This window comes from Diabrotica virgifera, chromosome 5 (assembly GCF_917563875.1).
Source record: "Diabrotica virgifera virgifera chromosome 5, PGI_DIABVI_V3a".
Lineage (NCBI taxonomy): Eukaryota > Metazoa > Arthropoda > Insecta > Coleoptera > Chrysomelidae > Diabrotica > Diabrotica virgifera.
The window spans coordinates 119,783,978-119,796,126 of NC_065447.1; the positions used below are offsets into that span (position 1 = coordinate 119,783,978).

The 12,149-nt window shown below is 34.3% G+C and overlaps 1 protein-coding gene across 1 annotated transcript in view; it reads left to right on the forward strand.

Annotated features, from left to right (window-relative positions):
- Positions 1-12,149, forward strand: part of LOC126884314 (sister chromatid cohesion protein PDS5 homolog B) — a 120,068-nt gene that overhangs the window by 97,354 nt on the left and 10,565 nt on the right. Inside the window, exon 6 of the mRNA XM_050650252.1 lies at positions 10,982-11,254. Coding sequence (XP_050506209.1) covers positions 10,982-11,254 — 273 coding nt within the window. The remainder of the gene's footprint in view (positions 1-10,981; positions 11,255-12,149) is intronic.

The window sequence follows — 12,149 nt, forward strand, 5'->3', positions numbered from 1 at the left end:
AGTCTGTATAACGGCATTCATTCTTCTGGGCATACTGTTAATTAAGCTTAAACCTCCATTCGCTGGAATTGTTTCCCATTCCTTGAAAAAAGCCACTTTGAGTTTATCTAAGGTAAGAAAAGCAGACAGTCAGTTTTGAATACTTCTACCAAGCCTGTCTCAAACTTGCCCGATGGAATTTAAATCGTGACTGTGCGCTGGCCATGCCATATTAGTAGTATCAACTTCAGTTAAGTATTCTCTGACAGTGCGGGCGGCATGAGGGCGTGCATTGTCATGCTTCAGTGTGAAGTTTTTTCAATAAATGGTACATATGGGAACAACACAACGTTGCAGTGTCTCATTCATGTACCTATCAGTGGTCACAGATCCTCGAGGGATACCCTGTACAATTCTGTACGCACCTACGAAGATATATAAGACCACACCTTAACTGAATCCCCTTGAAAACTTACTCTAGGGCTAAAAGTGCACTGGGTATATCGTTCACTATCTCTTCTCCAGACTCTTCCGTGACCATCCGGCGAACGTAAACAAAATCTGGACTCGTAGGTAAACATCGCATTTCTCCAGTCGTCTGCATTCCTCATCGCGATGCTTCCTAGCGATATGTAATCTGAGTACATGATGTTCCCTGGATAGTTCGGGTCCCGTAGTGAGTGTTTGAGCATTAAGATTAGCCTCATTTAACCGTCTTCTAACAATTTGTTCACTAAAATTTATGATCCTGACCTAAACAGTCGAAGACTGTTTCTAGACTCTATAGCAGATAAATGACGATTCTTAGTACTGAAGACACTATAAAACGGTCGTCCCTATGAGTAGTTCTTCTCTGGGGACCTATTCCAGAACGTTGAGTATAAGGCCCTGCATATATAAATCGAGCAAATACACTTTGCACTGAACTGCGTGAAACTCAGTATCTGTTAGCTACGTAAACATGACTTCATCCGTCCTGAATAAGAGCAACAATATATGGAACACTTTCTGCATTGAACGACATCTTCAAATCGCCAAGAATTGAAACAAGCACAATAATAATAAATACTTTTAGTATCAATAACCAAGATGTCATAGTAAAAATAATTGAAGGTTCGCAGGCTCTTTGTAACAAGGGCGGATCCAGGACCGATTTTCGGGAGGGGCCATAAACTTTTTTTGGGGAGGAGTACCAGAAGTACGGGGGGTAATTTTTAAAAATTAGGGTTACAATGGTGAGTTTTAAGTCACTTTGAGAAGTGCCTTAAAACTCACCATTCCTGCCATAGTACCGATTCCTACACATTTCTTCGGATGCAAGTGCAGTTCTTTCAACAAGTTTAATACTATTTTTTCCAATGCTTCTCCTACCAGGCCTTGTTCTTTCCCTCTTTCTTGATTTTCACTAATTATTTTTAGGTTCTCATAAGCGTCAATGAATTTGACAAAGTCTTCACGAATGTTGTTATTGTGCATATATCCCAAATTTAGAGAAAGCTGTTCCACGTGGGATACGTCAGTCGTTTCGTCAAATCTTATTTGTTCAATTATTTCTTCACCACATGTTATTAATTGATTTTGACTGCTGCTACTAATGCATGTTGTTCAGGAAGATGCTATGGATAGGTGTTATTTAAGAGTCTTATCTCCTGATGCGATTTTAAACCTTAACACTGTGGTGCTAAGGCAAAACCCGATATGTCAAAAAAACGTGATTTTGCAGCAGATGAGTTTAAAAGTTCGCGGTGTTGTTGTAATAGTGGACATATCGGAAACAATTTTATTATCTACTGGTTACATGGATGCGTTTAGCCGTGTAGGGTTTTGTCATCACATTCTTCATCGCTCAATGTACATATTGGCATTAAAAACGAAAAATCGATAATTTTTGACATATCGGGTTTTGCCGTAGTACCACAGCAATTCCCCTCATTCCTAGGTCCAGCATCTTCGTCCAGAATCATAAGGCCATCATCACGATGGTCTCTTAGAGGAATATTTTGTCGATTTAAGAACACTATAGACCCTACTATTGGTCGTAGTCTTTCTTTATTTTTTGTTTCTGTTTAGACCTCTGAGAGTCTATCTGGTTAATGACTGACTTTTGAGGGTTGCTATAACTCTTTAGAAAATCCAGCTCAACCTGAACGCACTCCTTGTGGTATGATGTTTTTTCATGGGTTTATATGACTCCGTCTTTGCTCATGAGTCTGGCGAAAGATGTTAAAGGTTTCGTGACAAGGCTTTGGGCTATCATCCCGTTATTGTGACCATATTTTTCATTAGAAAAATGAAACGCAATATTTGTAAAACAAGTCCTTTTGACTGTGCGAAAATACCAACCAACTCCTTTGTTCTAAGTGCTAGTGACCCAAGTAACGCTTCACTTCTTTTTTATTCTTTGTGTGTATAGAATATGGAAATTTATACGATTTTGATGACTGTCAAGATCGTTCTAACAATTGGCACTCTGTAAAATTATCAACATTTTGATTTATAAAAAACCCAAAAGTCATTCTTGAAGCTTCTCCGTTACTTCTTTTTTTTTCAATTCTAGTCCAGAAAACGTATTTATCCCCTGTTTTGTACATATATATGTGTTTGAAATTAAAAACATTTGAACTGCAAATATTTAAATTTATATTATTCTAAATTCTCGGAGGGGGCCATGGCCCCCTCCCTGGATCCGCCCTTGCTTTGTAACACTGAAGTAATTGAATAGGTACCAATTGGTTATTTTATATTTAGTTCAGAGAAATAAGGAAAAAAAATATGTTGGTGACACAACCCCCTCCAGGCCGAAACCAAATTTTTTGTGTAGTATGGACATCTATATTAATAACCTATATGTTTCCTGCAGCCGATTTTGATGATATACATAGTTATAAACAAATGAAGATCAAAAAACGGTAAATTTTCGCTTTTTTCCTCTATAACCAAAAAGTTAAGCATTTTAAACAAATTTGAGAGTGAGAAACTTATAAATCGTATAAAAAACTTCAATATGGCGTCCGCTGAATATGTCTATCCTTATTGGTTGCTTAGAAAATTGCAAAATAATTCATAAATTTTGAGTTTATATAAATATTCATAAGTTATGTAAAAATTAACTTAGGACCTTCTTATTACACGGAATGCTGGGACTTCTGGTGCTTAAATTATACACTATATTTCATAACAATTGGTCAAATAGTTTAAAAGTTATTTAATTTCTTTATCCCAAATTAATTTTTTTTGCAACACTGTAAGTCAGAAAATGATGAAATTACAGTAATACTTTGGATAGTTTATGAAAGAAGATGATTTATGCTTATAATTTAATTTAAAAAAAAATGACAAAAAATGATTCTAAGTATCGCAAAATTATTTTGCAAGAGCATGTCGATTTTTTGCTTATAAACAATTAGAATAACTTTTTAACCATTACACGTAGAAAAATTATTTTTTCATATTTAGAATTACTGAATTTTTATACAAATTTAAAAAAAGAAAAAATTGTCCTAGGACAATTAGGGATGAAGTTGCCCCCTCCCCTTTTTTTAAGTCACAGCAGCTTTCTTTATAACAATTACGAAATCAAATCAGTCACATTTGAAAGAACATACTTCAGAGCTTTAATGTACCAAATATAAAAAATATATACTTACAAACAAATCTTACACAAAGCTTCAAAATGTGAGCCTTAAAATAGGCCGATTTTGAAACTTGGGAGAGCGATGAGAAGGGGGAAGGAACTATTAGCTGTATCTCTTGTTCTCGCCTATGGATTTCAACGTTTCTTTTTTTAATGTGTATGTACTTTTTGCGTACAGTACGAGTATGCATTATTTAAATAAATTAATTGTTATATACACCATCAAATTTGTTTAAACAATTTTTTTCAATTTTTTATATAATATTTTAAGTAATTTTAATCACAAAACATGAATATTTATGAATAATATAATAATACATAGTTTTTTTATTAAAATTAGTAATAATTTAAAGTACGAAAAAAACAAATTATCACATTCAATTGTTTCTAAAAATAATATTGGTCTATGGAAATCAGAAAATCTCAAATAAGATTTTGATACACTATTTACTGGTAAACATGCTATTAGATGAATGAAAAACTGAAGTTACAGAACCACCAAACAAGAGATAAACGTAATTGATTGGGGTTGAAAATTAAGCTAAGAACCGTTAGTATCAATCCGATCAACAGATCTTCTTTATACACGGGCGCCCATATAAAAAATTTCAGGGGGGGCAGACGTGAAGATGTTGCACATTATATTTTGTATACTTTGGATAACCATATATAGTTAACAGCACCCGAAAAGCTAGGGGGGCCACGCCCCCCCCTGCCCATGGCATATCTTTATAGCAGATATTTTATTAAAATAAACTATCTGCTCTTGCAAAACTGGTTGCACCGAGTAACTGTTAGTACAGAGATATAAATAGTTTATGGACTTCGATAACCAAAACCTCTATCTTTCTCTATTATCTATTTTGGAGTTTCTTTTTTTAATCTGTATGTACTCTTTGCTTACGTTACGGATATGTTTTTTGTTAATAAAGTGGTTATTTAAGTAACTATGTAAATTGTGTAAACAATTTTTGGAAATTATTTTACGTTATTTTTAGAATGACTTTGTTGGCAATCATAGGATTGGATCATGTGCACTTGACTTTACAATAACTTATAATAAATAGGTAACTGATAATTGTTACGTTTTTCATAAAAATACAAGTATTCCTAAATAAATCTCCTTTAATTTTATTTTAAGAGTCTTGTTATAATACCAAAATGTATGAAATATCTTAATTTTTGCTTTTTTGCAATCTTAAAATTATAACTTTCAATCTTGTAGGATACAATTATTACAATGTTGTAGAAAATTTCTGAAAATAGTTTTGTTCTTTTTATCCTCTCTCTAATTTTGTTACATTTCATTTTTCGTTTTCTAGTAGCATGTTTATCAAGAAATAAAACTTAGTTTATTTGAGATTTTTTATTTTCAATTCAATATTATAAACCAATGTTAGATTTAGGAATAATTGAATAGGATTAGTATATAATAATTACGGGGCGTAACAAAAATACAGGTCATAAATTTAATCACATTCTGGGACCAAAAATACTTCGATTGAACCTAACTTACCTCAGTATAAATATGCACATAAAAAAGTTACAGCCCTTTGAAGTTACAAAATGAAAATCGATTTTGTCCAATATATCGAAAATTCCGCGAGATTTTTTATTGAAAATAGACATGTGGTATTTTTATGGCAGGAGCATCTTTCAAAAAAATTATAGTAAAATTTTGACACCCCATAAAAATTTTATGGGGTGTTTTTTTGTGTACGTTCCAATTAAATTATTTTTGTGGTACCATTAGTTAAGCACAATGTTTTTAAAACTTTTTTGCCTCTCAGTACTTTTTCGAAAAGTCAGTTTTTATTGAGATATTTTGAATATTAGTCAAATCCACCACATATTTGTAAATATGGTTATGTACGATTATGGAGACTTGGTAATCGTATGAAAATTTATTTATAATTTACATTTTTAGGCATATTTTGAACCATATTAAAAAAGAAGCCACATCTTGATAAAAGGTGCCTTATCGAAAAAATACTAAGAGACAAAAAAGTTTTAGAAACATTGTGTTTAACTAATGGTACCGCAATAATAGTTTAATTGGAATGTACACAAACATTTGGGGGGTGTAAAGGAATAAAACCCCCATAAAATTTTTATGTAAACATATTAAAAAAGAAGCCGCAACTCGATAAAAACTGCCTTATCGAAAAAATACTAAGAAGCAAAAAAAGTTTTAAAACAGTGAGTTTAAGTAATGGTACCACAATAATAGTTTAATTGGAACGTACACAAAAGTTTGGGGGGTTTAAGGAAACAAAACCCCCATAAAATTTTTATGGGATGCACAAATTTCACTATAGTTTTTCTTTAAGATCTTCCTGTCATAAGAATGATACATGTCCATTTTCAATAAAAAATCTCTAATAGTTTTCGATATATTGGAAAAAATCGATTTTCATTGTGTAACTTCAAAGGGCTATAACTTTTTTTATGTGCACATTTGTATTAAGGTAAGTTAGGTCCAATCGATCTATTTTTGGTCCCTGAATATGTGATTTAATTTATGGCCTGTATTTTTGTTACGCCCTGTATAACTAATATGTACATTTTACAATAAAAGTTACATCAAATATTATTTAAAAAATTGAAAAAAAATTGTTTAAACAAATTTGATGGTGTATATAACAATTAGTTTATTTAAATAACGCCTATTCGTAATGTACGTAAAAAGTACATACAAATTAAAAAAAGAAACAACGAAATAAATAATCGAGAACCAGAGATACAGTTAACAGCTCCTTCCTCCTCTCATCGCTATCCCAAGTTTCAACGCCGGCCGATTTTAAGGGCCACATTTTTAAACCTTGTGGACGATTTTCTTGAAAGGAAATCTTTTGTATACTTAATAAGTTAAAACTTTGAAGTATGGTCTTTCAAATGCGGCTAATTTTATTTCTTAATTGCTATAAACAAAGCTGCTGTGAATTAAAAAAAAAGAAGGGTGCTAACTTCGTCCCTAATTATGCTAGTACAATTGTTTTTCTTTATAAATGTGTATAAAAATTCAGTCCTTCTAAATATGGAAAAATAATTTTTCTACAGGTAACGGTTAAAAAGTTATTCTAATTGTTTATAAGCAAAAAATCGACATGTTTTTGCAAAATAATTTTACACTATTTAAAATTATTTTTTGTCATTCTTTTTAAATTAAGTTAATAGCATAAATTTTCTTCTTTCATAAACTGTTGGAAGTATTACTATAACCTCATCGTTTTCTGACTTATAGTGTCGCAAAAAACATTAATTTGGGATAAACAAATTAAATAACTTTTAAACTATTTGACCAATTGCTTTGAAATTTAGAATATAATTTAAGCACCAGAAGTCTCAGCATTCTGTGAAATAAAAAAGTTCTAACTTAATTTTTACATAAGTTATGAACATTTATAAAATCTCAAAATTTATGACTTATTTTGCAATTTTCTAAGCAACAAATAAGGATATAGATATGCAGCGAACGCCATATTGAAGTTTTTTATATGATTTATTAGTTTCTTACTCTCAAATTTGTTTAAAATTCTTCACTTTTTAGTAATAGACGAAAAAAGCGAAAATTTAGCGTTTTTTCATCTTCATTTGTTTATAACTATGTATATCATCAACATACAGGTTATTAATATAGATGTCCATACTACTCAAAAAATTTGGTTTCGGCCTGGAGGGGGATGTGTCACGAGAAAAATCTTATTTCTCTGGACTAATTTTTCTATTAATTTGTAAGTTTGTATGTTTCTCTTTAAAAAAAAGTTTTTCGTACGTATTTTCCTTCTAAACCATATCTTAAAACCTTCTATAAGAGCATGCCAATCGTCGATAAAAGTTACAATAAAAAATAAAGTGTGTCTCGACGATTTTAATAAAAATTCAAGGGGTGCCCGTTTTTCGTGCCCCTGAGAGTATTTTCCGTATACACTGTACTTACATTTTCGAGTCTGGATCTATATTTGTCCTATTTGTTCACATTCACAGAGAGCGTTGTCTATACATGTCTATAACAAATTTAAGTAGGTTTTGTTTTACAGGGGCAACGCCGGCGTGCATGGGGTTATGTGTCTGCTCCAGTCCAGGTCCATTCCGTATAGTGACCCTGGGTGTTATGGAACAATTTGGGGGTTCGTCGCTAACGTTTCTCATAAACCTTTTTCTTGATTTAAATCGGCTGGTTCCTGGTGGTTCCTCGAATTCATATAGGTGTCTTTCATCGAAAGTTTGCTCGAAATTCTCTCTATATGTATTAAGGGGGCATGTACGGTCTTATGTCAATACAAAACCAGCTACCCGATAGGGGAAAAAGGTCAACTTCATACAGCCGGTAGTTATTCTACTTGTTTCGTTTAATTCAGTGGTGACTATTCAGGGCGTGCCTAGATATACTCCACACGGGACAGCCATATTCTTCCGCTGAGAAACACAAGGCCTCTGCTGTTCTCTGGATTTACATCCCATGTTTCCTATAAGTTTCCTTAGAAGTTTGTTTCTCGTAGAACAGACGCAGTCGTCTGCTCGTCTTCGAGAAGACGAAATATACTAAGGAGAGTATTGGACACAATCTGCGAAAATGGTATTTGGTAAAGGATCTCAAATTGTACGAGAAGTATAAAGGAATAGTAAATGGTACAGTTGTAATATCTTTCATAAAAATATGTAGGCTTAGATGGTCTGGACATCTTCTTCTTCTCTTCTTCTTAACTCAGGCGAGACTCGTTAGTCTCTGGCACTTGGTCATAAGACCTTTGTACCAAACCCTGTTCTTCTCCTTAAACTTTAATAAGTCCTGTGGCATCAACGAAGGCCAACAGTTTTCTTATTGGTAGTTTTAGGATCTCTTCTGGTTCAAACCTCATTTGACCAGTGAAGTCCTGCCTTACATCACCCAGCACACTGCAATGGCATAGTATGTGTATGGCAGTTTCTTCTTCCATTTCGCACTTTCTGCACCATGGTTCATTCGCCTTACCTAGTTTGTATATGTGATTTCTTAAACGGCAATGTCCAGTCACCATTTCAGTGACCGTTTTGATCTCTCGTTTATTGAGGTTCATCAAACTGTTCGAGAGTTTTTTTATCAATATTCTTGATTATTTTTTTAGTCTGGATTTGCCCTTGAGTGGTTCTCCATTTATTTTGATGATTCTTTATCAGCCATTTCTGAACCGCGTTTTTCATGGCATCTTTAGTGATGCCACAGAAAGGTTCTGGGCCTTCAAAAGTTTCTCTCTAGCCTTGTTTCGCTAACATATCTGCTCGTTCGTTCCCATGCACCCCTTCATGACCCGGCACCCATATTAAAGACACTTTATTGTCTTTTGCCAGGTTATTGAGGAAATCTTTGCAGTTTCTCACCAGTTTTGATTTGGTGAGAGGGTTCTTTACAGCCAGAATAGCCGATTGGCTATCTGTGTAAATGTTGATTCTCTTAGCTTTAGGGTCTTCATCAATGATTTCATCAATGCAGGCCACCAAAGCAAAAACTTCAGCCTGGAACACCGTTGTATGTTGACCTAGGCTGTAAGATTTATTATAGTTACATGTTTGCCCATAGGCTCCTGATCCAGTACCGTGGGCAGTTTTAGATCCATCAGTGAACCATATTAAGTCCCCATTAATATTTGGGACTTTTTGTTCTCTAGATGGTATAATTGTGTTAATCTTCCCAGTGAAGATTAGTTCTGAGTTCATCATAAAGATGGATTCCTCAAGTATAGTCCCAGTAATGTTTGTGTGGCTATTCAATACATAATTTGGCCTCCAAGTATTGTTTGCTTTGAGTCTCGGGATGGTCATAAAGGCTACCGCCGAAATATATAATTCCAGCTGAGGAAGACCTATGATAGCCTCTAATGAAGCCGTTCCTGTACTATTCAAGGCTCCTGTTATATTTAGAAGCTCTTGTCTTTGTAGGGTGGTGAGAGTGGTCACACAAGATTGCAAAGCCGTCTTTCTCCACCAGAGTACTGACCCATAAGTGACTGTCGGTCGTATCACTGATGTGTACAACCAACATATTATCACCTTTGGTTTCATTCCCCAGGTTTTACCTACAACTCGTCTGCAGTTCCAGAAGAGTCGCTTAACTCTATTGGTTATATTGTTAATATGAGTATTCCAATTGAGTTTCGAATCTAGGGTTACCCCTAGATTCTTAACCTCATTGGTTCTTTCCAGTACCTCTTCAAATAATTTCAGCTCACTCAGTCCAGTAAGCTTCCTCTTATTTGTAAAGGCTACCAGTTTAGTTTTAGAAGGGTTCACGGAGAGGTTCTCTTTCAGACACCAGTTCTCCATGTAGTGAAGGACATATCGCATCTGATACGCAACAGTGCTGGGAAATTTTCCATTAGTTACTATTACGATATCATCTGCAAAACCCTGGACCCAGATTCGTTAGGCGCTTAGCCCATGAATCAGATCATCGACAACTATGTTCCATAATGACGGTGACAATACACCGCCTTGAGGGCATCCCTTATTGCCCTCAGATTTATGGTATCTTCATGCGTATCTGTGGATATTATTCTGCTCTGAAGTATCTGAATAATCCACTTGCATGTTGTGTTGTTGATTTTCTTCCTCACCAGTGCGCTTTGTATAGTCTTGATTTAGATATTATCAAATGCAATATCTAAAAATGCAGCAAGGGCGACTTCTCTCTGATGCAGACTCCTTTCGAGTTCCGACACTAAATTGTGCAAGGCGGCTTCACCTGATTTCCTTGCCTGATACGCCCATTGCCGTTGGTGCAGTGGATTTTCATTTAAATTGTTTTTCTTGATGTGTTCATTCAAGATTTTTTCCATGGTTTTTAACATGAATGAGGTCAGACTTATAGGCCTGTAGGATTTTGCTAAGGTGTAATCTGTTTTTCCTGGCTTGGGAATAAACGCCACCCTTGCCCTTCTCCAAGCTTTGGGAATGTATCCCAGAGCATGGTCTGGACATATGTCAACAGCAAATGAAAATTACCTACCCAGACGAACCCTATTAGCGGTATCAGTAGGAAATAGAAGTAGAGGTAGACCAAGTCTATGATGGAGGGACAGTATGGACGAGGACGCGAGGAAGATAGGTACAGCAAACTAGCAACGGTTGGCGATGAACAGAAACGACTGGCGAAATAGACTGGTGAAGGTGGAGGCTCTACTAGGGCTGTAGCATAACTGATGTTTATTATGTTGTAGTGTTTTATAACATAAATAATTAAGATATATAAAATTTGTCTAAAGCTTAAGTTAAACCCAAAGAAACTAATAGTTTATATAAATTATCTTATTAATAATCATAATTGATTGGGAGTTGTTTTACGAAATTTTAAATACATATCTAATGTACTATTATTTTCTTTCTATTCAGAAATTATGGGCTCTTTGTGATCTGGCGTCTGGTCTCCTGCTTACCAGGTCGACAAACTACGATTTAAAAGATTTTCCAAGTGACGCACGCATTCCATTAATGTATTTTCAGCACCAACCAGATTTTTGTAACACCAAGGTGTTTTTACCTCCTGAACTACAGTATCAACCAAATCTAAAAAACGCTATAACGTTAAATATGCTCAATGAAAGGCAAAAGAAGCCAAAAACTAAGAAACCCGAAGGATGTGGACCCCTTGGTACAGATGTTCAAGTGAGTAAAATTTTTATTTAATAGATTTTATGGTATATTTTCTGAAGCAATTATTTTGTAAATGCGTATTATATAGAATGTACGATGAGAAATTATTTTCTTAGGAGTGACTACTAGTGTCGAATCATAAATAAACCGCTGGTTAATATCAAGGAGCGTGTCTAACTATAAAAATCTATGTATAAGAACGGATATTCAATTATTTTTGCAATATTAGATTATCATGTTGCAAGTGGATAGATATGCTCTCTAAAACCATACTATCTATACTCTAGTTTTTGACTAAGGCACTCAGTTTTCAGAAATGATGGTTATATTTTAGCCTTATTCATGCTCGTCCAACGAAATAAATCAGATGTTTAAATAAAACCTCTCGCAGTTCCTTATACTCAGTGAATAACAGTGCAGCTTAGGCTAATAAAAGCACGGTTCTGTGAGTACTATGGAAAAATAGAGTAGTTAAAGAAAACACTGTTCTCCAAATTTTTGGATATGAGAAGAAACAGTTATATTTACAATCTATATTTATACAATCTATATTTATGCAAACTAAATTGTGCACTCTGTCATAGAAATAAAAGTATTCTGGTAAATGACATAGTTCTGTGTACTGACTTAACCAAGCGCCGACGGGAAGTGTTCACAGAATTCTAAAAATATTAAGTAAATTGAAGGTAAATTAGATAATTAATGTATCTCTTGAAAACACTGAAGTCAGAGAGGGAAACCACATTCACCTTGAATATTACGCCAAATTGCTATGTCCACACTGCATTCCTTTTTGCGTGCGCTAAACGCATGTTTAACGATTTCCGCAGCGCATACCTTGTCACCGAAGTGAATGCGCTAAGGCATTCCTGTTTACAGTCCTCGACCCGGTTTTTCATAACACACA